Raw genomic sequence first — 26,930 nt, forward strand, 5'->3', positions numbered from 1 at the left:
TTTTAACATTCACGGAAAAAGCTGTCAATCAACTTTATCTATCTTTCCTGTACTGTCTCTTTCAGATACTTTAGAAATGACCGGTTTGAGAAAAGGCCAAGAAAAACATCAAAGGTGGAAGAAAGAAAGTCCGCCATCACTAACTAGTATTTATTTTATACCGATCTTGTAGGATAACTTTGAACATACGCCTGGGCGGTTGATATCACATTTCTCGTAGGATTTTTTCTCTAAGTGTTTTTGGCAGGAAACGTTTGTATATAAAAGTTCACTCGCACTCTGTTCAGATGCCTTGAAAGTAACCAGTTTGATGAGTAGCCCAAAAAAATAGTTGTCTTAAAAGAAAGGAAAAAATTGATATGGATAGCCACCACCTCCCCGCCAACAACCGCTAACTAGCATTTCTTTTATACTTTTTATCAAGAGTAGAGTTCCCATCCTTGTGGTACAACTTTATACGTACGCATGCGCTTTTGGTATCATACTTTTGAGTCAAAATTTTTCTAAGTCTTTTGGCGGGAAACGTTTTGATATATAAAATTCACTGACGCTCTGTCTCTTTCAGATCTTATGAAAATGACCAGTTTTGAGATATGGCCAAAGCAAAGTTTCCAACCTTGGAAAAAAGGGAAAAATTGATGTGGAAAACCGGCACCACCCCGCCACCACCACTAACTAGCATTTATTTTATACTTTATAGCAAGAGTTTACAGTTTCCATCCTTGTGGTACAGAAGCCTCTAATACGCATGCGTATTGGGTGAGTATGTCTCAGTTGTGAGAAGTGGGATGTACTGTATGAGATAAGTTGTAAGTGTAAGTTGCCGTAAAGCTAAGTTACTTACAGTTGCAACAAATGTCCGACTTATGATGTAAGTTGTGACTGTAAGTATAGCTTAGCTTTACGGTTACTTACACTTACACCGTACCACTTACAGTACATCCCACTTCCCACAACTGAGGCATACTCACCCAATACGCATGCGTAAGAGAGGCTACTGCACCACAAGGATGGGAGCTTTAAATTTCTGCTATGCTAGTTGGTGGTGGCGGGGAGATGGCGGTGTTACACATCAATTTTTCTCCTACCTTTCAAAATTGAAATTTGGTTTTCCTTCCTCTTGACGTTCTTGTTCTCTCATATCAAATAAACTAAAGGGACAGTGTGCAGCGTTGACATTTGTTTACTCTGTAATATTAAGCTAACAAGAAGATCAATAAAAGAATACTCAATAACAAAACAGCTTTAGTATACATGTCTTTGGAATACAACTGAGTTATAACGCTAAGTTTTGCGTGTTTCTCAGTGCACGAAGTCCGTACTAATATGTAAACAAGACGACTTCACCAAACCCTTACCTTGCGAAACTGCCGTTACCTTACTCTGAAAGCGAATATGTTCTTACAAGTAACAGAACTACGAAAACTGTGCGCTACAGCTCTAAATATACTATGACCAAAGGTGCAATGAATAAGTGTATAACAAGGCAAACACACAACTTGAATGCTTGGACTAATATAAATTGTCCGGTGGCGATTTGCTGCAGAGCGCGAATATAGTTTTTGTCGTAATACCTTGATATCCCCGAGATTTATATTTCGTGGAAAGCTGCAAACAATTTCGCTGACATAGAGAAACGTTTTGAGTCATGGTAAACAGGCAATAGGAAAAGAAAGCCGCAAAATACGTAAAATTCCGTCATTTCAAGTTGTTTTGCATACTGAGCGGCTACAAAGTGTACAAAGGTGTGTAAAGCGCGTGCAAAGCCATTGTGTAAACCTTTTGTTTGCCGCCATTCAAGTTGCTGTTCACACCGTCCTGTAGTTAGTTTGTTTAAGCTCCCCAATATCGACCTATCTTCACATGTTAATTTTTTTGAACTACCAAAATGAAAACCCTCAAGAAATTATAAGACTAGCCTAGGATATACGAAATCTTTTGTGGTCCTATCCTACATACCCTCAAATATTAAACGCTAAGCGCGGTTTCTGGATAAAAGCCCTACCTACATGTCCTACATGGTGCGAGGTTGATCGTAGCCCTGGGGTAACCCAGAAGACGATACATTTACACTCCGTGATTCAGTCTTTTTGTTTAAATATAATGGTCGTGATGGACTGTATGTGCCCTAGTTGAAAATAATGCGACCTTTCACTTCCTTTTGAGAACATCTAATTAGCAAAACATTGGGCGCCTGACCTTAGTGAAACTCTTCACATGTTTTAATAACAAATTTCACCTTTTGAAAACCAAAATTTTAACATACCTTAACCCTTAAGAAAGTAGCACATGAAGAGTGCTTTGACCGAGGACTAGCGCTCAAAACGTCAGCTTCCCAAACCCTACACGACGATTAATTTACCTTTATCAACTTCAAGTTGATAAATACGTCTTTCACTTGCTCGTCACGCACGTAGCTAGTCACGCGTCACACACTCCACCCCGTTGAAGAGGAATATGTGTCGCGTGACGCGCCAAAAGTATGGGAGGGCGTAAATATCAAATTGTGTTTGTATATTAATCCTCGAAAGAAATGTCTGAAGTAAGCGAAAACATGTAAACTTTTGGTGATAATTAATTTTGTATCAGAATTATAGACCCACTTTCCAGCCCACTACAACATTGTCAGTAGCTTGCAATGTCTTGCCAACCAATCTGTTTTTCAGAAGAAAAAAAAAAAGAGCTATATTTTTGGTCTTTTCTATTTATCACAATGAAATGCAAAGGGTTTGCCAGTTTCTTTCAGAAATTGTACTATCTTAATTTTTTGTTCACTAACTACCAAAATTGATAAATTTGACCCTACTGAATATGCTAAAATTCTCATTCATGATAAATTTGACCCCACTTTTCCAAAACTTTTGTTGAGTGTACCTTTTTTTCATATTTTTTTTTTCAGTTAATAAGTTTTTTTAAGTGTACCTGAAGTTTCCGAGAGGAGCCAAGACAGACTTCGATGTAAAAATCACTGAACCAGGCTAATAAAAGTGTACTGAATTTTTGGACCCGCCAAGCAAGTTGAACTGTGACTCGCCTACAGGTTACCTTAGCGCTGGGATCAACCTCACGCCATGTAGTTTGTACAAATTTCATCTCGCAAGTTCAGCGCCTTGATTTAAAGGATTTACTTTCCGTACAGTGTTCCGCAAAGTAAACATAGATGTGAGATGAGTATTTCCTAGAAGTAGAACTATCTAACCTGTAAGTAGTAGACCTATTACACCTTTTGCTGTTCATTTACAGAAAACAAACATTCATTTGTGTCCAAATTTCTTTCATTATGGTCATTAAACTCTCATTAACACCAATATGACCTTCATTTGCGCGTAAGGAACGTTCAAGAAAAACATTTACATATGCATTAACATTCAAAATCCTCAAAAGAAAAACAATACCTTCATTTGACATTCATTGACTGTAAATGTATTTTCATTTTGGTCGAAAAAAAATTCTTTGTCACGAAACGACAATCATTTACACTTTACGACATTCAGTTTTCAACAAAAGACTTTCAATAACACAATTTGCATGAGAACTAACATTCAATTGCATTATTATGCAACCATATCCATGTAGGTAACAATCTTAAATGCGGTGAGACATACATTACCGTGTTTTCACCTAACGTTAAGAGAAAACAATCGCTCATTAGCGTAATTCTTTTGAACAGAGATATCTCGCCCAATTTTCCTCGAAAATTTGATTATAGAACAAGGGACCATATGTACTTTTTTCAAATCATAATTTCACAATCCTCCCCTTGCAGATATAAATTCGGCCACTTACGAAACTTTTTGCGTACAACTCAGAGGGCGCACTACAGTATTCGTGTGACATACATGTACATGTAGTGACAGTTCGATTTGTCCAGAAATGCCACGAAGAAATAGAATCGCATTTGAACACCGCGAAAGGATAGTCAGGGCTTTTGAAGATGTCAACGAAGACTATTTACTATTTACTAGTGTGGCAATTGAAGGATAAATCGTTCAGCGAATTTGATATTCTATCTTTCAAAAATAAATGTTATTATGGCTGTAATGTTTGTCTCGCCGCATTAAAGATTGTTACCTTCATGGATATGGTTGCATAGTAATGCAATTGAATGTTAGTTCTCATGCAAATTGTGTTATTGAAAGTCTTTTGTTGAAAACTGAATGTCGTAAAGTGTAAATGATTGTCGTTTCGTGACAACGAATTTTTTTTCGACCAAAATGAAAATACATTTACAGTCAATGAATGTCAAATGAAGGTATTGTTTTTCTTTTGATGATTTTGAATGTTAATGCATATGTAAATGTTTTTCTTGAACGTTCCTTACGCGCAAATGAAGGTCATATTGGTGTTAATGAGAGTTTAATGATCATAATGAAAGAAACTTGGAAACAAATGTTTATTTTCTGTAAATGAACAGCAAAAGGTGTAGTAAATCTGTCTTTCAAACAAGATCCGTGAATGAATCCATGTTAAGTCACCAACAAGTCGCTCATCATTGCACTCTTTTTGAAGAAGAATGGCGTCAAACCTAAAATGCCATAATTAAAACGAAAAAAACAGAGACAACCAATATCAGTTACAGTAAAGTTGCCTGTCACGAGTACTATTAATGAAAAGTCAAAGTTAATCGAAGCAATAATAAATAGTTCGAGTATAGTTCGAGCACAGTTGTAGTAAAGTTCGAACTCTCCTCAATTCTCTTGTCCGTATCTCGTTAAAATATTAATTACGGCTATATTGACTTTAACTCGGAACTCACTTGAGCCTGCCGTGCTAATTACCCAGCGTTTCAGTACATTGGTATATTATTAATATTTGCACATTATTAGTTCAGCGGTTTGTACAAGTGGCGCAGTGGGATAATCGTTTACGTCACGCGCGGGAATATGTAAGTTCAAATCTCATAGGTAGCTAAGTTTTTTTTTCCTTTTCTTTTTCAATGTTTTTTCTCTTTAACGCATACGATTATGTCAAGAAACCATTTACCGAAAGGCAGCGCTTGTCTTTCCGTTTCTTGTTTTTACAAAATCGCCTGGAGCTTTTAATCATTCGATATCGACTCCTTTCGAACTCACAATATGCTAGCTCTTGTCGCGCTTTAAGTTGCCACTAGTATCACGTAACTTTGCGCCCGGGCTTTGTGAAGGAAAAACAATGAATACGTTCCCTTATAATCGAATCGTCAAGAGAGAACCATCCTTTCCTTACAGTCGTAAAATCGTTTCACCTTCTACCTCTCGAATAACTTGACACGGTGCAAGCGACTGTGAGAGCCTTATACACTGGTCAGCGGAATGTTCGAAATGACTAACAAGAAGTGAAGGAGTGATGGAGTGAAATCGCTCCATACCTACAACTTTGAAAACTGTTTCAATGTTTGAACCCAGAACAACATGTATAGAATAATTCTAGAAATGAGCTTGGAAACCCAAAGCAATGGAGCAGCGCAAACAAGGCTCGATTCAAAGCGGCCATGTTCTTTGTACTGACCAGGAAGTTTGGAAATCTGCACAGTGAGAGTGAATGAATAAATAACACTGACCTGGTGGGGAGGGGGATCGGGGAAGCCGCTTTAAATTTTTGGTGGGAGTATGCTTCTTAGGATTTCAAAACCTTTACCAATCATTACTTCGGACCAAAATGTATCATGTTCAAACCCTATTTTACACATCCTCTTTAACTCTGATACCCTATTTCAGACCTGCCCTGGACCCTGGAGAACAGAAATTGGTTCAAAAATAGGGCGTTTCGAAAAATCAAGTGTAATTATCCACTGGCTTTTTTTAAAGGGAGCAAAAAAATTGATTTGAATACTGCACAGGATCGAATATTATTCGAGTTTTATAGTATTGTACCTAAATATGTCAGCGCATGCAGACAGTTCCATTGTTCCCAAACACGTTTTAAATCTTGTGCCGGCAATTTGGATGTAGGACGAATCTATGCTTCACAGATCAAGAAACTCAGGAAGAGAATTTGTAGGGTGGAACCAGCTCCCTTGTGGACCAGTTCTTACACCCAATATCTCTTGTACAAAGCTCAAGATCCATTCAGTACATGCAGACAGTCAATGTTCCTAAACAGAATTTTTATCCTAGGTCAGCAATTTGGATGCAGGACCAGTATATGCTTCACAGATCAGGAAACTCAGGAAGAGAATTTCCAGGGTGGAACCAGCTCCCTTGTGGGCCAGTTCTTACACCCAACCTCTTGTACAAAGCTCAAGATCCATTCAGCGCGTGCAGAAGTCCAATTGTTCCTAAACACGTTTTAAATCTTATGCCAGAAAATTTAGATGTAGGACCATTCTATGCCTCACAGATCAAGAAACCCAAGAAGAGAATTTGCTGAGTGTCCCCAACTCCTTTTGTCAGCTCTGAGACCAATTCCTCAATCAAAAATTCAAGATCCATTCAACGCATGCAGGCAGCCCAAATTCTGACAAGTTTTGATTTAAATCAGTGAGAGGAGAGAAAGAAATTAAGAAGTCCAGTAATGTCAACATACTTACGTGATACAGGCTGTATGTGTAAAGGAACAGATCCTTATCAGCTTATTCAGGATGAACCGGAAAAATTTGTTTCCTCCTCCTAAGGATGAAATATATAAACTAAAAGTTTTAGCCAAATGAAATTCCAGACTTGAAGACTTTATCACGAGTGCCTGATTACGACTCAACTGATGAATTCACCAACTTTGATAAATTAAAATTTCAACGTTGCGCAGAGGCTTAGAGAACTAAGACAAAAAACAAATTGAGGTTGAGGTACGAATACAGAAATTTTTTTTGTCCCCGTTAGCCTCAGCGCCATGTTAGATTTTTAATATATCAACTACAACAACAACAATTTTTATTTCGTGCCCAGAAAAATTTTACAATAAAAATAAATACATGCAATGTGAAAAAATAACAATGAAAAACAGAGCAAAGCCACTTAGAAATAGCTAAGGCTAATCGAGCTAAGTGGCTGGGCCAAGCGGAAAAAAATATTGCAATAAAGTTATAGAATATAAAAAAAAACACAGGACACGATTTCATTCACACACACACATACTGAGAACGAAAAAAGAAAAAAATGAGTGTGCACAAAAAAAAAGAAAAAAAGAAAAATTAAAGTACATCAATGTACCAGTCAGTAATTGGAGATAATCAATTCTTTTAAGAGATTTTTGAAGCGAGCACGACTCTTAGATTTAAGTGAGTCAAAACGTTACTACATTGATTAGAATCAACGCTAAATGATACACTAACACTAAATACTACACAAAGTTATCAACTGAAACTTAATGAAAAAAATCATTACGAATCACTAACTTTCTTCATTTCTTTGTTGCTGTTCCATTTAACACTAGCCTCTTCCAGGAGTTCAGTTAGTTGGGGCGCAGCGCGAAAAACGGCGAGCGAAAAAATAGGGGAGAAGCGCAACGCGAAAAAAACGACCTTTTGTTACGTTTGCCCAGAGGCGTTCTTTCGCTTTCTCTCGCCGCACTTCTACCCTATTTCTTTTTTCTTTCTCTTTCGCGCTGCGCCCCAACTAACTGAACGCCTGGAAGAGGCTATTACACGCCAAATATAAATTGAAAACGAACTTTACAACATGCCTGAAGAGATCAGAATAGTTGAAAAATATATTCAAACTACAAGGTCATAGTTGTGACAAAAATTGTTTGGTTTTAATTAAATTGTGATTAAACTTGTTTCAAAATGCACGCACTTTCACTTCGACGAACCTAGAATCCAGTGCAGTAAGAGTTACACTAATCCAAATACTTATCTTAATTTGTGAGCGTAAGTTTCAAAGAAAAGACCTCAGTAGTAAAACACATACAATTCCTTAAATTACGTAAGTGTCCCAAGGACTTTTGTCCACGATTGTTGTTTGTCCCAGCCGTGGGGCATTTGCCAGTTTGTTTTCAAAGACACCTAATTCCCGGGCTCGGCCAGGGGGAGGCATGGGCAGAGCTGGAAATGACTGATACATAAGTGACAGGAACGTAATTAAGAAACGCATCATTTTGGCAAAATAGTAAAATATAGGAAAACTAAGAATAAAGAAAATAAACTACAAAGAGCGAAAAGTAAACAACAAAGAAACATTTTGCTCTCCAACTGAGAACTCGCCCTTCTCGACTTCTATTAACTTGCGTGTGCACGAGCGCGCGCGTGTCGTTAAGAACATCACAATAGTCAATCAACGTACGTAGAAACATTCAGCTGAAAAACACTGTGCAAGTTGCGCGTTGAATTTTACTTCTGATATTTTATTCTCATTCTCAAAATTTTGATTATGGGTGTTTCACCAATCTTCATTCGTTTAAACTGATTTTTGTTTCGGTCAAAGAAAAGTTAAGTCCAGGTGAGAATCGTTATAGGCGTTTGTTAAGTTAATAATATTTTCAGTTCTTTGTTGCTGTTGGTTTTAGTAATGATAAAAACACAAACGAAAACTGGAAAATGAACTTGGCATTAAGCAAGAAGCGATCGGAATATCTGAGGAAGATATTCTAACGATAGTGAAAGATGGTACATGTACCAGACCAGAGTCAAACATTGTCCAGGCCACATTGGTGGGAATAACTGAGCGCTGTCATAACTATGTGAAAACTTTTAGCATGTGCCAAATCAAACTGAAAATTCCAGTGGGGCCGGGTGGGGGGATCAATTCAGACCAAAAGTAGAATAGGATATTTTTTAGCTTTATAGGAATGACATCAAACGGTGTTCACTAAGTACATGAGTCTCAACATTCTAACAAAATTAATGTCATCTGATCTCGTCACAAGACAAACTTCTAACATTAAGAGGTCTGAAAAAACGGGTGACACTAAATTTCGGATCTGGCACCTTTCTCATAGGTACCCAATACACTTGTGTTTGCTCACTTCTACTGGCCAAAAAATACTTCAATCTGTGAGTGATAAAATTTATCTCTTTTTCACTCCATGGTGACACTACACCACTTGACATGGACCAGTTTACTTGCAGACGTTTTCCCCTGATTTGTGCAAAATAATGCGCAATTTTTTTAACTTCAGTCTAGCTTGTGAGATTGTTTCAGTGCTTCTCTCTATTTTGTAATTAGTAAACAGTGAGAGATGTGTTAGCCTAATTGCTCAGGACTGTGGACCACGTGGTCCAGATTCCAGCCCTGCCTGAGCCCTAGGTCATTACATTGTGCTCTTGAACTGGACACATTACTTTCACAGTGCCTCTTTCCACCCAGGAATGTAAACGAGTAATTTAATGCCCTGCGATGGACTAGCATATCATCCAGGGGGAGTAGAAATACTCCTAGTCGCCTAAGGGCCCATTCATCAAATCCAGCCTTTTTTGACACATTTTGAATTAGGCCAATGTTGGAAACGTAGCTATGCATTCCTTATTTGAAATCATGCTTTTTTCAGATTAGGAACTTTTCAATATTTTGAAACTCTCTCAAAATCTGACCATTTAGAAATGAAACAAAATCTATGCATAGTGTAATGAGGATTAAATTTTAAATATTAAATCAATGAAAAAAAATCCCAATAACGTAATTTGCCTGTCAGGGAGCCTTTGCATTTTTTCAGTATTAGTCACATGACCAATGGGGTGGCCTGATGGCATCATCACTTGTGTTACTGATCATGAAAAAGTTAAAACACATGAAATAATTCTGAACTAACTAAAAATGATGGGGTTATATGAGCATAAATTTTCCTTAGCAATGGCTTGAAAAGATCAATTGAATGGCTTAGTGCAAGACTGACGTAAGTGACTTTTTCGGGTGAAAAATGATTTTTTCGTTCAAAAGCGCCCAAATTTTTGCATGTGGTCTCCAACGTAATAGGAAAACATTGCCCTGTGTTTGTATTCCTTGTTTTTTTCGCCTGGTGTACAAAACAAAGTGGAAAGTTTACTCGCTCAAAGACGGGATCTGGAAATGAATTTCTTCAACTACGTTGTGACGTAAGCTTACGTTTGCATTATTTTGGCGCGCAAGACAACGTCAGGCTTTCGATCAGACAAGTTGAAACCTCACCTGTTGCATGAAGTCCGCTTATTTGACTCATATTTGCGCCCGCCTGGCGGTGAAAGGACTTCATTAAGTCCGGAAACCCGTAAGTCACTAGCATATCTCAAAGAAGCGAGATGTGTTGCTGTTCCAAGATCGCTAAGCGGTCGAAGGCACACTGAAGCCAGGCGAGGAGTTTGAAAGCACTTCTCATGCCAAAAAATGAGTCGATGGCGAGAAGTGGCCCATTTGCCAAATGTTGCTGTGCAGAACGTTTGGAAATAAAGAAGTGCTTTTAGACTCTAAAAAAATCTGTTTAGTCGGCCCGTAAGCCTTGCCGTGTTGAAGTTGCTCAGGGATATCCCATAATAATCTTTAATGCATCTCGATAGGTCTTGTCAGTCGATCTCAGTCGGCAATGGAAAACGTGACAAACTTACATTTCGCTCAGCCAACGGAATATTAATTGAAACAGAATCGACGGAAAAGATTTTTTTCACTGAGAAAAGTAATGTATTACTTCATTTAGACAAAAATAGCCCTAAGCCCCGATTCTTTCCAGGAATAAATGGCCAATGTTTTCATGTAAGAGAAATGATTGATCCAAAGTCGCGATTGTTGACCATTGTTGTGTTACAGTGTGACAGTTGACCTTTTGGGAACTGGGGCAAACAAACGCCAATCATATTATGGACTAGCGGCTTTCGATCGCTTGCCTTTATTATCATGGAATCCCAATGGAATGATTCGTTTGTGAGGTTAGAAGATGGCGAGAGAAAGAGACAACAGTGTAAGTCTTTTGTCTTTAAATATGCCATTCCTTTTGCTATATATTTTCCGTTTGTTTTCGGTTTTCCCGCTTAGATTCAGTTCAGTGTTTTCACAAATATACAGGGTATTTAATTATCGCAGAGACGGAGCAATTTCAGATTGACTCAGCCGTTCAAGTACTGTAATTCGGAAAAATCGTCTCTCTTCGAATGTCAAGCGTTAATTCCTTGTGGCAACATTTCACGAAATATGTTTTATAAGGTATTTGTTGTTCGTCACGCAGTCAAAGTAATGGCAAGCTGCGCTGTTATAGCTCATTGAATTTCAAAACGTTTTACATCGCAGTAGCACCTATGAAATGCCGCATTTCGCCAGTGATTTTCACTTTTTTTTTTTTTTTGAAAGAATGTAAAGCAAACTCTTTTTAGTTCTTAAGGAGTTTCATGTTTTCACTGATTGCAAAACGTTTCACGAAATATGTTTTATAAGGTATTTGTTGTTTGTCACGCAGTCAAAGTAATGGCAAGCATCGCTGTTATAGCACATTGCATTTCAAAACGTTTTACATCATCGCAGTAGCACCTATGAAATGTCGCATTTCGCTAGTGATTTTCACTTTTGTTTTTCGAAAGAATGCAAACCGAACTCTTTTTTGTTCTAAACGAGTTTCATGTTTTCACTCATGGCAAAACGTTTCACTCTCAGAAGATAGGTAACCACCGCTAATAGACACTGCTCGTTGACTTTATTTAGATTCATGCATGCTGTGTTTATGAAATGAAGCATTTTCTTGTTTTATTATTTTCCCTAGGCTAGCACCAAAATAGAACTAACCCTACCACAAAGTGTTTAGAGACTCTAACCCTAAGCCCTAGCCCTAGCCCTAGCCCTAGCCCTAGCCTTAACCCTAAACCCTAGCCCTAGCCCTAGCCCTAGCCCTAGCCCTAGCCTTAACCCTAAACCCTAGCCCTAGCCCTAGCCCTAGCTCTAGCCCTAGCCTTAGCCCTAGCCCTAGCCTTAGCCCTAGCCCTAGCCCTAGCCTTAGCCCTAAACCCTAGCACTAAAACGGTAACCCTAACACTAAATGCTAACCCTAGGCCAAGGGTTGGGGTTTGCTTTTAGGTCTAACGCTAGCCGTGGGGTTATGTTACCTTTACTGTAACTGTCAAGCTATAGGCTCATCTTTCTCTAAGGCCCATGTTCATCCATTTCGTTTTGCGGCCCTGTATTATTGTTTTGAAGTCACCGTTGTCCTAATGTTTCTTTCTTTTTTTCCGAAGACAAAGCGCAAACCAGCTAAAAAAATATACGGGGCTATGCTCTTCTACTCAATTGAAGACGACACGCAAAAATTCGGGCGCTTTTGAACAAAAAAATCATTTTTCACCCGAAAAAGTCACTTACGTCAGTCTTGCACCAAGCCATTCAATTAATGGGCCCTTAATGCTACAGAAACTGGGACAAAATCAGGCAGTATGGATCACTTGGTCCAGCTCAGACTTAACATACCTCTGAACCTAATTTAGCATGACTCAGTTCTTCAGAAACTAATTTGGTTGCTGGCAGCTCCCTTCACATAGTGCTGTGTTTCATAAGTTAAAAAGTCTACAAAAATGTTTGCCATTTTGTTGAACAAAGCAAAAGTGAATGAAATGTATGTTACACTTCCAGGACTATGATGCCCCATTTATTGCCTCCGATACACTCAGTGTAGATTTTAGCTTTAGGTTGAAATGCCCTGAAGTGTAGCAGCTCTCATAAGCTTGTAATTCTTTTGCTTATTAGCAGCTGTTGTTGTGTTGTGGCTAGGGGCAGTGGTTCTGTTGTTTGTTCAATTCTTTTCTCATTTGAAGGGCATCAAGCTATTGATGCCAGACTTTGCAAAAGCCCAAAATTCCATTTGGAATGTCAACAAGTGTAAATAACAACAGTTACTGATACTGTTCAAATCTCAGAATAATTGACTTACCACACCTAATGTCTCATCTCATGTATTCCTTTGGAGTCAACACAGAGATGACAAAATTTCCATCATCGACACAACAAACTTTTTATCATTTATACAGTTGCAATGCTGCCCCCTTGAGGGATATCTGATCACAGAAACTCTGAAACAAACAAAGCAATGGAAACATTTACTGATTATTAATTTAGTAATAAGAACTAGAGATCTAAGAACAGGATTACTAAAACTGTCCTGATAATAATTTATAATATTGACAAGACATTATTTGGTTGACACTTCACCCTAGGGCAAAAATCATTAAGCCTTTAAGGTTCACCTTAAGGTGGCTCCCTAAAGTATTTATGAACACCCTCCCTATTAAGCACGTACTAGAAAAGGAAACTTAGTTAATTTCTCTTAAAGTTTACCCTGTAGAGATTTACCAGTATGGGTACTGTTAAAATAAAGCTTGGTTGTCAATCTTTGGATTAAGGCTGTTACCATGGCAACAACTCATCTAATGACAGGCACATATATTCCACATTCTGGCTTAATTTCTTTAATATTTATACTTTCCTTTGGTGAAATTTTTTCATACTTTGCCACATCATGGAAATGATATTGCCTAACATTTTGAATCGGTAAAAAGTCATGGTTGTTCGGACGGTTTTTCCAACATTCTGTAATTTGTCGTTATTTTAAATATATTAGATTAGCTCTGACAGATTTTAACAAAAATGAGGTATTTTGTAGGAACTGTATGTGGTTACAGCTGAGCCAAATTTTAAAAAAATTCACCGAAGGAAACGCGAGAAAATTCACTGTCAGTTTTGCTTTTTGTCCTCGTGTTGACATCACCAAAATCAGAAAACACTTACGTTTTCCTTTCAGTGCACGCAGATTACTTGAGCTTTTGTTCTATGCGCATGTACAATCGTAAAACTATAGGGAGCCACCTTAACTTCTATAGTGAAACCCTAAAGCCACCTCGTTATTACGGCCACTTTATTCTGGCACGAATAAAAGCTCAGTTAGTCATTTTCTTGATTAAAGAACCCAAGTTGTCTTCATACCGAGTTTGCTGACTTCTGGTCTTTGAAGGGCAAGACGATTCTGGTGGGAGCTGCACGTTCCTCAGACACTTGAGCAGGCAATGATTCTGACACCTTCACATCAATGAAATGACATATGGTGGATTCCACTTTCCATCGTCGACATTCCGTCAACGAATCCACTGATGGATTTGTCAACAAGACATACAAAGGGCGCTGTTAAATACAATGCATTAAAACCGTGCATTTAAACTCACACCATCTGGAATGTGAATGCATTAAGGAGACCTTCTCCCAACTGCATTAGCCACGAGAACTTGTGAATTTCACCATCCATCATCGACATTCCATCGAATCCATCCACGGATTCACTGACGTGAAATACAAATGGGCGCTGTGAAATACAATGCTTTATAACCGTGCATTTAAACTCACATCCATCTCAAATGTGAATGCATTAAGGAGACCTTCTCCCAACTGTGCTACCCACAAGAACTTGTGGAATCCACCATCTGAACTGTCACTTCATTGGTGTAAAGGTGTCAGAAGCATCGCCTGCTCAAGGTTCTGAGGAACGTGCAGCTCCCCTCAGAATGATCATACCCTTCAAAGACCAGAAGTGAGGAAACTTGGTACGAAGACAACATGATAAATATCGAAATCAGCCTGGTGTATATGAGTCTGAAGATAAAGAATGAAATCAGTGACTTCCACTTCAAAACTGATTGTATGTCCTCAGTTTCTACGCAACTTTCACCGTTGATCTTTTGTTTCTTTGGTTTTGAAGCCATTTTGCAAAAGCATTTTGTACGATTTTTATTTTGCATTGTAAATTCGACCTGAGAGAACCCCTTGGTGTTACAAGAAGTTTGGTTGACAAATTGCGGTCTAGTACCCCCGCGAGTCTTGGTTTGCCAACATGACGAGGTTACCAAGCCGATTTCAGCGGTCATTGTGTAGTGGATCAAATGGACACAGAGCTCTTCCATCGTTTTATCGTTTCACTGGGGACACGAAGAGCTGCCTGGCATCACTCACAGGGCTGCGATTGTGTGGCTAGAGAATTGAAATGAAAGATCAACCTTTGCCCTTGAATTCTGCGGTGGATTTGTGGCTGTGGGCACATTTTAGCCTGGGATTTTTGACTTCGTTCGGCAGGCTGTCCCAACTGAGGCGTTTCGCCTTGTCCTCTTTTTATGAAGGGAAAACCGGAATTCAAAAAAGTCGCTTAAATCAAGTTAAAGCGGTTAAATAACCACACCAGGAGCAAACAATACATCCATGGAATAAGGTAAGCCATTTTTATTGAGAATTTTCACTTTAAACTACCTCCATGGATATCTTATAGAAAATCCCATATAAACCCTTATAATTCGATGCCATATTGTGTTGCTTGTGTGGTTCATAGAGAAAGCTTGGGCTGCCTGTGATCGCAGTGAAAGGCTGCACTCCGGATAGATTGTATATCACTCAGGTTAGCCTGAATATCACTTAACCGGGTTAGCCTAAACATCGCTCCAGTTAGCCTGTTTACGGTTAGCTTTCAATGATGGAAACGATAACACGATTCAGTTGAAAAGTCTACATTCTGCAGTCTGCATTTTCCCTTCAGTCTGCATTTTACCTCCGGTCCGCAGTCTGCGTTTTATACTGACCGATCCAATAAAAGCTGATGGCTGGCATGTAGTACGACAAACGTATTGATAACGAAAGTATGAGAAGTTAATTTTTCTCACCTTACTAAATCAGTCAGCCAACTCCTCGGCTAGCCACCAACATGATCTTTGTATGGTTTCATTTAGTTACACGGGAAAAAGACACTTCCATAAAACTAGTCAGAGAGAGATCGGAGCAACTTCAGAATACCCGGCCACTTGATTTACATGTGCCGGAGTGCTTTGAAGAACGAGGTATATAACAATAGTTGCTATTCTTATTCAATGAGATGCTAATAAGTGGCCGGGTATTCTGGAGTTTAGCTGAGAGAGGGAGATCGCCATTCTGCGAATTGAGGCTCGGTCACTGAGCATTAAACAACAAGGCGTGGTTACAAAATTAAGATTGTTTTAGCCCCGGTGGGACTTCCGGTAATGATTATTACTACTACTTACATAAAGTATAGAACAACCAAAACTACTTGCTACCGACGGTGTTAATTTAGTTGAACGATTTTCTCCATCGGACTCACAGTCAGCCCTTCGTTGAAGCCATTGCTCTGACCAAGGCCTGACACTCAAAACGTCACTCAAAACGGCTTCGCGCAGAAGAAACGGGGAGCACCGTGGCCGCAGACCATGGAAAGAGGAGAGGTAATGAGCAACTGTATAATTTTTTCTAGGGTTAACGACTGCGTGCAGTCTCATCTTATCAGTTGTTTTAAATCGTTTCTTCATGGCATGAGAGAAAAGGAAGCAGTTCTTGCCGGAAAATAAAGTCATTAGCAAATACTGTAGGCAGCCAGCCGGTAGGAAGTGCTGAGACTCACAAAGGTTTTCAGCTCGGCAAAAAGTCTTTAACAAATAACCCCAAATAAATTTTTACTTTCGCGTCGGATCTGAGGAAATAAGGGCGAGCCAGTTGCGTAAGCCTATCACCTGACTTCTGTTTTAGATAGCATCGTAAACTTAAATTCATTGCGAGTGAACGCTAGTCTTCTCTCAATCAGAATTGCACGATTGAAGTTTACGATGTCCTTCTAGTCAGTGATCGAGGGATATTTTCAAAAAAGTTTCAGTCGTGTAATAAACCTCTTATAAGCCGCGGTACCTGACTGGGAAAATATCGGCAGTTGACATTTTCTGAAAAGACCTCGCATAGTCAAGATATCGGGCCGATATTCTCTCTATACGGCCCTCGCACTGGGCTAAAAAGATATTAGATTAAATGACCATGTTAGTCCTAGATCCTGGACGCAGAGTACCTGATAAGATGGACAAGTAGTGTCAGTCACAGAGTAAACTTAGCTCACTCTGCCAACGTTCGACATTATGTCTACCTGAAAGTTGGCAATACATACAAGCATTTTATTGACGACACTCGATTTTTAATGAAACAAAAAAGAATAGTGAAGTGTTGATAACTCAAAAGTATTTAAAACCGCTGAAAAGTGACTGAAGCTTTATTAACTTGGCTTTCCTGAGCTGTGAAGCCCGAAAGTCGAAGGATTAGTCACCCTTTGACGTAAGCAGTGACGCAACTACTGCTCACCATGTTCGGCTATGACGTAATTATAAACGAGTGCCGCCCTTGCTGAAAAGGTATTAGCTTTTTATTAGCATTATAGAAACAAACGTTACTAAAACCTCGGAGATTTCTCAGGGAGTTCTTTAAAAACTTGATAAACTATAAGTGAACTAACACATTTTTTTTATGGGCGAACTACTTAATTAAGCCACGAAAAAATTAGGGTTCCCTCATTTTCAATTACTTAAACTGAAAGGCTGCCAAGGCTAAGAACCGACTCATTCAACTTCTCATACAAGACAAGAGTTATAAGATGCCAACGTTGTGATAGCAAGAAAATTAATTAAAGGAGCTCAGTCACAGTATTTTAGCCAAGTACAAATTTACCTCTGAAGTGAAGAAAACCTGAAAATAAAAGTTTAATAAGATAGAAAAACGCCAAAGGGATAATAATAAACCATGAAGGAACAAGGATGGTTAAGGATGGAGAAGATTAACACGGGTTACAAAGGACGAACTTGGAAAATGTGGGCTGAATTTTTCAATATGCGCAAACCGTGACTTAGCTCCTTTAAGAAGATAATAAATAATACAACAAATTATATGTCACACAAATCGGAAACACCGCTTTTTATTGAATCATATCATCTCTTTGGCTTTTCAAGATTTCTTGCCGGCCTCACCCAAATAAATACAGATTGTCCGATAAAATACTGATCTAGTAAATACAAATATAAGTACAAATACCTCAAAATCAGAAGATTGTACATAGAAGTTTAAAATTGTTGAAACGTTTAAACGGCGAACTACGTTAGCCGGAAAGACGGTCCCATTCAATTAAAGATACCCTGGCCAAGGGGTTTTATATCTTTCTTCTTTGTTCTTCTGACGGCTCAAATGTGATTAAAAAATATAAAAGACGAAACCGCGGGAACCTAGGTAAGCCATAGTTGACCGGACATGATAACAAGCATCGCGAGTTCACATATTCAGAAAACTACATCAGTTGTCGAAGCTATTTTACAAAATTACAAAGATGGAAAATTATTATTTTTTGTGTATCTTATGTATAGAAATGCAACATCAGTTTCCTATATAACTTATGACCAGCAAACTCGCTGTAAATGAGACAATGATAAATAAATTTCTCTACATCATTCTTACAGAAGCTATTAAAATGTCGCTTTCTCTATTTCACAGACAACCTCAACACTATAAAATTTGTTTGACCGTAGACAAACCACTGAATGTCGTTCTTTGCCAAGCGTTCTGCTATAATTAATTACTTTAAAAGACACCCAACACGAAGACGGCATGATCGGTTAACCAAAAAATTGTGTCCAGAAAGAAATAATCTCCATCTCCTTAACGGTTCTTTGAGTTGGTTTTCCCGCCTTTTTCGAGCGCGGCCGTGTAACGCCACCAAGGGCCTCTTCCCATGGCGTACCTCGCAGAGTGGATTTTGCGCCGAAAGCAAGTGAAACACTGTTTGGCTGCACCTGAACTCCAGTAATATCCCTTCTGCTTGTCTTCTGCTGGCTTCTTTTCGATGCATTTTCACTTTCCTTGGATGCAACAGAAACTATAGCCAGTGAAAACGTTTCTGCTTGCTGCTGATGCAAGTTTAGAAGTTCATCTTCTTCGTTCGACATGTCTGAAGCTGCGCTTGCATTCGCACTTCTCTGTGGCTCTAACAGATCTGTTTGGACGTTTTGTTCCATGGAAAGCCACATTGATCTGCCAGTGATGGACTACACAGTGGTGTTGACTTCAGAAGTTCCTTCAAAGTCTGCAGAGTAAATTACAACTCTTTAGCTTGGGATGTGGATTACGTGCCCTGAATTTAAATGCCCCCTCAGAAGAAACGGACAAAAGTCATTAATTAGGCTAAGAAAATTAATTTAACACCTCATTGTTGCAGCTCGTTAGGAATCCGCATATATTACTGGTTCCGTTTTGTGCGTTCGATTCGGAAGACTGAACAACTAAAAGGAAAAGATTTTTCCTCTTCTAAACTATGGTTTTTATAGCTTAACAGCTCTTCACCAAACAAAATGAAATGATAATTGATTTATAAAACGAATAATTTGCTTTCAAGTATTCTGTCTGTTTCAGTAGCGGCGAATATTATCATGTCAACATATTTCAATATATTCAAAACGAAGCACAGTTTCTCCGTTCTCTTAAATTTGGAACAGTTAGAAAAGGGAAAGTTAAGCAATTTGAAGAAATGATGTTTTCATGCAGATATTGGAAAAGAGGTCCAAAGACGAACAATTTTTGAATACGTGAGGTAAACGGCAAATCATAAACTGCCGAGAACAATTAGCCGGGTTATATCCAAAATTGAGTCCACAATTAGGTCAAAAGCTACATTTTAATCTGCTGTGTTTCGTGTTTGTTTTTTTTCCTTTAGGATAACCAAAAATAAAGTTCCTGGTTTTCTGGCAAATTTGGCAGCATTATTACAAAAATACTGTGTTTTTGTTTTCGAGAAATTACTCACAATGGGCTTAGTCTCACTTTTTAAACCTGTGATCGCTATTGCAGGGTGTTTCTGTTTTCTTACCTTTTGCTGTGTGTAAGCAAATAAAACGCCAGACAAGCCACTAGATTATTATGTTTGTTATAACTGAAATAACTGAAACCAGAATTGCGATCAGTTTTAGAGTTTTTCCGAACAAATTTCCCTCGCCGATTGGAATGGTTACTTTACTTTAACTCGTTTACGACTGAAAAATCAGCGCGTTGCAAAATTAACGGCTTTCCGTACAGTGTTATGGGTATTTTTGCCCGCAAACTCAGTGGAAATTAAACATTCTCAGACAGTGTATTTAGACAAAGACATTTATTTGATCACAACAAAATGGATAACGTCGAAAGGTGGAATCGTCATGCATGCAAGGGAAAACCGTATAACTGAATACCTAGCCTTAGTTGAAACAATAGAGACTAAACAGCATAAGCTGATTGAATAACTATTGGTAAATTCTCTGGCACTGCCGTTATACATGACTTGCAGAATTTTGTACGTGATTCTCATCTCGAACCGGACGATTTAACGCCGTCGCGAAAATCAACATTGACTGAAAAGATCAGAAGTGAGACCGAAAGGTGTGACGGTCCGACTAAAAAAATCAGTTTTACAATTTTACACAAGAATCACGCAAATTACTATTTCCCAATATGTAATTTGTGATAATCGGTATTGACATAAATTAATATTTTGCCGACACGGAACAGAGAACTGGGTGCGAGCGTAGTACGCGAAGGCTTATGGTAGTACGTTTGTAAAAAGAGATAGTTGAAAAACTTGTCACATTCTACGGTCAGCCTTGCCACTAACACTTTCGCATAAGGTTTATTTTTATTGTGTAATTAGCGTCATCTGATTGTTTTTCATTCTGTTGTTTATAGATCAACCTTAAAACCCCAAAGATGGTGCCACTGCGTTTGGTCGGGGGTACACGGTCCCTATTTTTCCTAACAAGAGGTTTCTGGGGTTTACGTGTCTGGCTTTGGCGCATGTAGGATGTTACTTGATATATCTCTTATCCACTTTGTTGTAAGCTTATTGGCACAATAAAAACATATCTTAGGCCTGGTTGACCAACGCGCCCATGCCTCGACCTTTGAGTGTGTTCGGTTGTATAGTGAGGGCAAAATTGCTGTAATAATCTATTCGCGGTTTGGATTTACTGGATCAGCCTAACATTCCAATGATAAAGTGGACCCTGGGGTTATCTTAGCTCAAAACGGTTATTTGGTGGGACGGCGAAGGGAGGAATGACTTATTGTCGGGAGAAAGTTTGCGTTTCAAAAGTGCTTGGGTCTATATTTCAGATCAGTACATACAAGAATACCACAAGGAGTTTATAATTGGAAGACGTAAATCTTTCTTTAGGAAAGAAATACTTAAAAATAAGGAGCTTTCGTCTAGGAGGGGACTCAGAAAGTCGAGACTAGAGCTACAAACAGGCTTCCTGACGACTGTATTGCAATTTAATCAATGCTTGTATTGTCCTTATTTTCCAGCTGCGGGTGGGTGCTCGTGGAACAACGAGATAACCATTCAGCAGTTTTTTAATGGAGGAAAAATGCACCGACTACGAGAAGGCGATCGCGTGTAAAAAGCAGCGAAAAAAACGCAAAGCAAAAGAATAAAAGGCGTTAATTGGACAGGTGCGTGTTATATTTAATTACCTGTACAGAACAGTATAGCACTTCTTGGCAGATTTGAATTAGCGTTCAACAACTCGGTAAATCAACGTTTTAGCATTTATTCAAGATTAAATTGAGAACAATCGAGAGTGACTCTTTACTGACATTGTTTCAAAACCCTCCCTGTCAATTAAAACATTTTATAGCTTCAAATGCTGCACGTGTACGCTAAGTACTTTTCCTTTCCATGAACTAGTCAGTTTATAGTCCGTATTCCCGAATGTACCACAGTACCAGTCCTCCGCATTTATTTTGTAAATTTTGTTTCTTAACACGGAGTCCTTTGCTTATTAATGTTTGGCCCTCTGACTGTGCTAGTGTGTCCTGGTCCATGACCAGTCCTTGAGGAAAGAATTCTGGAAAAGTTGCAAGCGCGATGCTGATGTCCTGATCTTTGACGTGATAAACTTTTCTTCTTGGCAATAAAACCTGGCTTGTTTCACTCGGTGAAACTGTGTCCTTCCCTAAAATATCTTCGACATTTTTAACTTGCAAGGGTCGTTCTTTGATAGCTGTCGTTGGCTCTCTGTTCTGTTGGTCGAGAATGGAAACATTGCCACTTTCACTGCTTGCTGTTGAGGAATCACGTTTAATCTCTTTCATAGTTGAATATATATTCTGGCTTGAGCGGCACATGATAGAGGTCCGGTTATTTTGTCAAGCTAAGTGAAACTTGTAACTCCAAGATAATCTGAGTTTTGTTTTTCGCTTACAACCTTCTCCCGGAAATAGCTCCTTGAGAGCTTAAACCACTTCACAAGGTGGCTGTTTTAACATTTCGAAACTTTGTACAGGCTGTATAAAACCCTTCAGGAAAGTGTTATGGCTGCAATATGATTGACTAACAGCTCATTATGAATGACAAGATGGTGCGTAAAAATTCATGGGATTCTTTCTCGATTTTGACAAATTTCTCTGTTATTTCTCGATTGCTTTAGTTACTTAAGTAAAACTCTTTTACATGGCACCACTGAAAATCAGAGCATTGCAAAATTAACGGCTTTCCGTGCAGTTTCGTGGGTATTTTTTTACCAGCAAACTCAGGGAAATTAAACATTCTCAGACAGTGTATTCAGACAAAGATGACATTTATTTGATCACATCAAAAGTGGAAACGTCATGCACGCAAGGGAAACCATACAACTGAGTAACTAGCCTTAGTTGAAACCAAAGAGACTTAAGCAGCATAAAAATTGTTGATAACTATTGCGAAATTCTCTGGCACTGCCGTTACACGTGACTTGCAAAAAAATTGAACGTGATTCTTATTTTGAACCGAAGGATTTAACACCGTCGCGATCGACTCAGAAGTGAGACCGAAAGGTGAGACAAGTCTGTGTTCTTTTTGTTATATAGACATACTGATGACGGCGTATTTGACGATTTTCCGAAGATTTCCGACCACGTTTCGGAGATTTCCGAAGATTCTTCAAAACTTGTCCGAAGGTCACACGAACGTTGCTGAACATTTTCCGGAAATTTCCGAAGATTACCGAAGACTGCCGAAGACTTTCGAGGGAGACCCGAAGATGTTTTGATCATATACCAACGAATTTAAGTACAATTTAAGAGACAAACTTGATATCAGTGAAATCATCGATATCTTCACTAGTGAGAATATGGAAAATACGCAACCCGAGTGCCGGATGTAGTTTCGAATGAATTTTACGAGTGGTGTATTTTCCAGTAAAACACTCGTGTCTATATAATAAATGCTGTTATGTTGCTATTATCTGTTCAGATTATGTCAGGATGCTCAAACACAACGACATAACGCCCATCTCATGTCGTTGTCGTTATGTAGGCTTAATTTGCCTTCATTTGGTTTAACATTTTTTTAATGAAAGTTTCAATTCGTTTGGACGGCGCTTTAACATCAAAGGTCTGTTTACGAATATAAGTATGTTTATCTCGCCGCCAACATCCGGGATATGGCGAAGTATGAAGAAGTATGATTCGCGACACTAGAAATTAGAAAGCAATATTTTTCAGAGCACTTTTTTAAATTTAATATCAATGAAATTCAAATATTAGAGAGACAAATACAGCGAAAGGATTGTTTGAAAAACATTTTAGTCCAGTTTTACAATAACTGAAGTTTCCCCCGCGCTTACCGGTTTCGTATTGCAGTCGCTGGCTATTTTTTTTTTTTTTTTGTCTGAATTTTGTAATCCAGCTTTGAGATTCTCTTTAACGATTGATAAAGTGGTTTGAAACGTTTCTCAATATGAAAAAAAAAACCAACGAATTTTACCATAGCGTGTTGAAAAACGACGGTTGCGGATCGCCAAAATGATTTGAAATTATGATTAACTGAGCAAAAAACATCTTTCTGCCGCAATGACGCAACGTGTCAATTAATTGTCATACGATATACGGAGTTGCATTAATTGTGTGCGGTTCCTTATTTGTCCGTTTTCTTTCTTCAACCATCGGGTGACGAGTTAAATCGAAAAACGCGTCTGTTGAATATGGAAGAACTGATGTTTCAGCCAGGCTGCCATGTTTTTCCTCGTTCTCGTTTTTAGCTCGCTGGTCGCTTAGTATTTGGGATGGAGGAATACACTCACCTACCTAGTGGCGTTACATCCTTGTCTTCATTTAAACAATAACGTTTACTCGTTTTCATTGTACTGGTACAGCTGGAATAGGCCATCCTTCAACTGAACACAGCTTTGCAACCAGCTGGTTTTCCTTTGACTGTTTTTGTTATTTTCGTTGTTAGTGCGAAAATGGCAACGGGCGAAAAATAGAATTTGTTCCGGAAGGACGGTGAGGGGCTGCGATGCTTTACGGCTGTTGACTTGTCGACTGACTCGCTAAGTCTAGCTCGGAGTAATGCGAATGAAAATTAGCGTTTTGTTTTAACTTGTGACTTGCTATGTTTTGTAATGTGCTGAATATGGCACAACCACAACGTTAAAGCGCCCAACGACTCTGTGTTCAAAGTAAAATATACAATAATGGCTGTCCTTTGATTTTGAAAACACTCCGTGGATATGCCAAGGAAAAAGCTGAAGGGAATTTTCGAATCTCACTCTCATAGACAAGACTCAACAAAAATTCCGGCGTTACGTAATAAACGAAAAAAAAATTATCAAAAGAGGCATGGAAGAGCGCGCCATTTTACGCTTTACCGCATGAAATACCATAACCAGTTATTATGCTAAACTCACCTCAATGTTGAAGCAGAAACAGAAATGTGGGCGATACTTAAGTGTCTTCAAGACGTCCTCAACAGAAGATTTTGATCGATAGACTGGCCTCCTGCTTCACAAGGCGCCGTGGTGTCTTTTTCTAAAAGCAATGACATGTGCAGAGTGCGCATGTCTAATACCCAAGAATGATCTACCTAACGTCATCAAGGCATCTCAAATAGACGGTTAAGAGAATACGACAAATCATCGTTTACGTTTAATGAGTGCCAATCATGATAGAATACCAAATTCTCAAAACTGATTTCTCGAGTACCGTGTTTGAGCTTTGAAGATAAATTTTCCGATTGGCCAGGATTTTACTGCGTTATCTTACGTTCAAAATGACATAAACTATGATATTCAAAAAATGTCGACTTCTATTAGCTAGCATAGCAGACGGAACTAAATAAATCAGCGGTAAGGTAAGTTCAGGGACTTGCATTCATGGGTTTCTAAATGGTGAAATACTTGAGAAGACTTGCTTACTTATCTCAGCTCGATTAAAGCGAACGTTTAATCTAAGATTAAACCTTCTTAAATGATTTAAAATAGCCAATAGTCCAGTTTCGAATTCGCCATGACCGCTGAATAACAGCACTGAGAACGCATTTGCACAGGGTTAGCCTCGACCTAAAAAAAAATATTCACAAATACCGGCGGGAAGGTGCCACAAATTTGAAAATTAAACAATACACAGAGCTGTAAACAGGTCATCTTCTTGCTGGAATTTGTGAATATTTTACTTTAGGTCGAGGCTAACCCTGTGCAAATGAGTTCTCAGTGCTTTGAATCAGCGGTCATGGCGAACTCGAAACTGGACTATTCCCTCAGGGAATCATGGCAGTTTTATTCATCATCTTGGACTGGATGTTTATGTGATGAATATTCTTCTCATACAGGGAATTGACCGTTCCGAATCAATTCGGCAAAGACTGCTCTGTCGGTACAACTACCGCTATATTTTCATGTGAAAATAATGAAAGATCGTATTAACAGCTCGATTTCCAAACACTAGACTTAAGAGGTTTTGTTGCTTAGTAACATGACGTGCTTCATGACGTCAAACTGACGTGCTTACTTATATTTAAGAAATAGAAAACATATACCGTGTTTCTATGACTTCAATCGAGTTTTAGTATAAATCTACTAGCGTTCTATCACGAATGCCGTTCTCTGATTGGCCACGCTACTCACTACCTATTCTGTGATAGATAGTGACTAGCGTAGCAGTGTACCCTTGTTAACAAAATGAACGCCCCTTCCTGACGTTTGCGAAGTGCCTGTGAAAAGCATTTAGATAAAGTTTTAAACGACTAGTAGATTTAAATTAAAACAATTAGATTATTCGCTTTCGATTTCTACGCGTAATAGTTGACTCGGGCTGCGCCCTCGTCAACTATCACGCGATAGAAATCTCGAGCTCATAATCTAATTGTTTAATTGAAACACGAGTGGAAGTTTGGGAGCTGTTTCCACAGCTTTTTCGAGTTCTCCCAAACTTCCACGAGTGTTTCTATTTCAACAGAATAGATAGTGAGTAGCGTAGCCAATCAGAGAATGGCATTCATGATGAAACGCTAGTAGATTTATACTAAAGCTTGATAGAAACACGGAAAATATGTTTTCTATTTCTTTCAGAAAATTCCGCGACAAAAGCAAGAAAACTCGTTTACTTTGATCATCAAAATGTAATTATAACATATTCTCTTTGCTCGCGCCATCATTACGTCAACAGCTCGTGCTAGTTCTGTTTCCCTCGAGTTTTAGTAGCCAGTCAGTTGTGTCCTATTAGAAGTCCGCAAATATGATTGGTTCTCTCATCGTTTTCTATTCGCTGATAGACAACGATCGCATGTGCTGCTCTTGAAACTGAAAATTATTCTGATTGGCAATCACCTTCATTCTGATTGACTAACAAATACACACACTTTCGGTAGGCATGTGTGGGCATACGGGACGATAGACCGTGGAGAACTAGGCATCTTTACTGGACACTAACCCAAACACTTTCATGCGACTTCTGGAAATGAACAGCAAAGCACTTGATATTATTAATAAAATATTCACCCGTCTAGAATCAACGCCTAAACCAACCTCGTTCCCAGGGCCTCCCATCTTCCCGCCACCCCGGAGCGAGAGAGGAGGGCGGCAAGATGAGAGGCCCTGGAAACGAGGTTGCGCCTAAACAAGAACTTCAGTGGCGGGCCTAACCAAGGTCAACAGGACATACTCAAACATGATCACAGATGAAAGCTATAGTTCTAGTATTAAGAACACTATTAACAGACAAGACAAACAACTTGGACACGTGAATCGAAAGACTCGCACAAAGCTTATACTAAGAGTAGCTCTTCTTTCGCTCAGTCTGTCGTGAGTGACGCGAAAGAAAACCACGTGGAAGAAAACGGCCGCGCGAAATCCTGGGGAGAGAAGCCCGTAAAAGGAAACAAGACTCGATGACTTAAAACAAACGAAAAACTACGAAACTAAAACCGGCTTAACAAATCTAAAAGCCAAAATCAAAATAGCTGTCAATGAGTGATTAGTCCATTGAAATAACTCGCTTTTC

General features: G+C 38.8%; 2 protein-coding genes and 2 long non-coding RNA genes across 7 annotated transcripts in view; 2 read left to right on the top strand and 2 right to left on the bottom strand.

The window, feature by feature from the left end:
- Positions 1-1,240, top strand: part of LOC110042277 (uncharacterized) — a 35,985-nt gene extending 34,745 nt beyond the window's left edge. Inside the window, exon 7 of the transcript XR_002295872.2 lies at positions 66-1,240. The gene's annotated coding sequence lies outside the window, so the exon portion shown is untranslated. The remainder of the gene's footprint in view (positions 1-65) is intronic.
- On the bottom strand, positions 1,166-15,768 carry LOC110042298 (uncharacterized). 2 transcript variants are annotated; one of them, XR_016209808.1, is made up of 4 exons: positions 15,497-15,768; positions 12,733-12,871; positions 6,509-6,587; positions 1,166-4,525 (listed from the first exon to the last, which is right to left on the bottom strand). It is a non-coding gene; the product is annotated as an uncharacterized LOC110042298 (long non-coding RNA). The 2 variants fall into 2 exon arrangements; XR_002295877.2 differs by lacking the exon at positions 6,509-6,587.
- Positions 10,332-26,930, top strand: part of LOC110068157 (uncharacterized) — a 58,477-nt gene continuing 41,878 nt past the window's right edge. The window contains exons 1-2 of one of the 3 annotated variants that reach the window (XM_089298022.1): positions 10,332-10,782; positions 20,979-21,125. Coding sequence is in view for 1 of the 3 variants with exons in the window: in XM_089298020.1 (XP_089154146.1) it covers positions 10,719-10,782 (64 nt within the window). In the remaining 2 variants the exon portion in view is untranslated. Of the gene's footprint in view, positions 10,783-14,606; positions 15,052-20,978; positions 21,126-26,930 lie in introns of all 3 variants that reach the window. The other 2 variants (XM_089298023.1, XM_089298020.1) reach the window with 2 other exon arrangements.
- Positions 17,543-24,463, bottom strand: LOC149106167 (uncharacterized). The gene is made up of 2 exons (XR_016209809.1): positions 24,341-24,463; positions 17,543-18,732 (listed from the first exon to the last, which is right to left on the bottom strand). It is a non-coding gene; the product is annotated as an uncharacterized LOC149106167 (long non-coding RNA).

Source organism: Orbicella faveolata, unplaced genomic scaffold, assembly GCF_042242905.1.
Source record: "Orbicella faveolata isolate gen_17 unplaced genomic scaffold, um_ofav_v1 contig_3, whole genome shotgun sequence".
Taxonomy (NCBI): Eukaryota; Metazoa; Cnidaria; class Anthozoa; order Scleractinia; family Merulinidae; genus Orbicella; species Orbicella faveolata.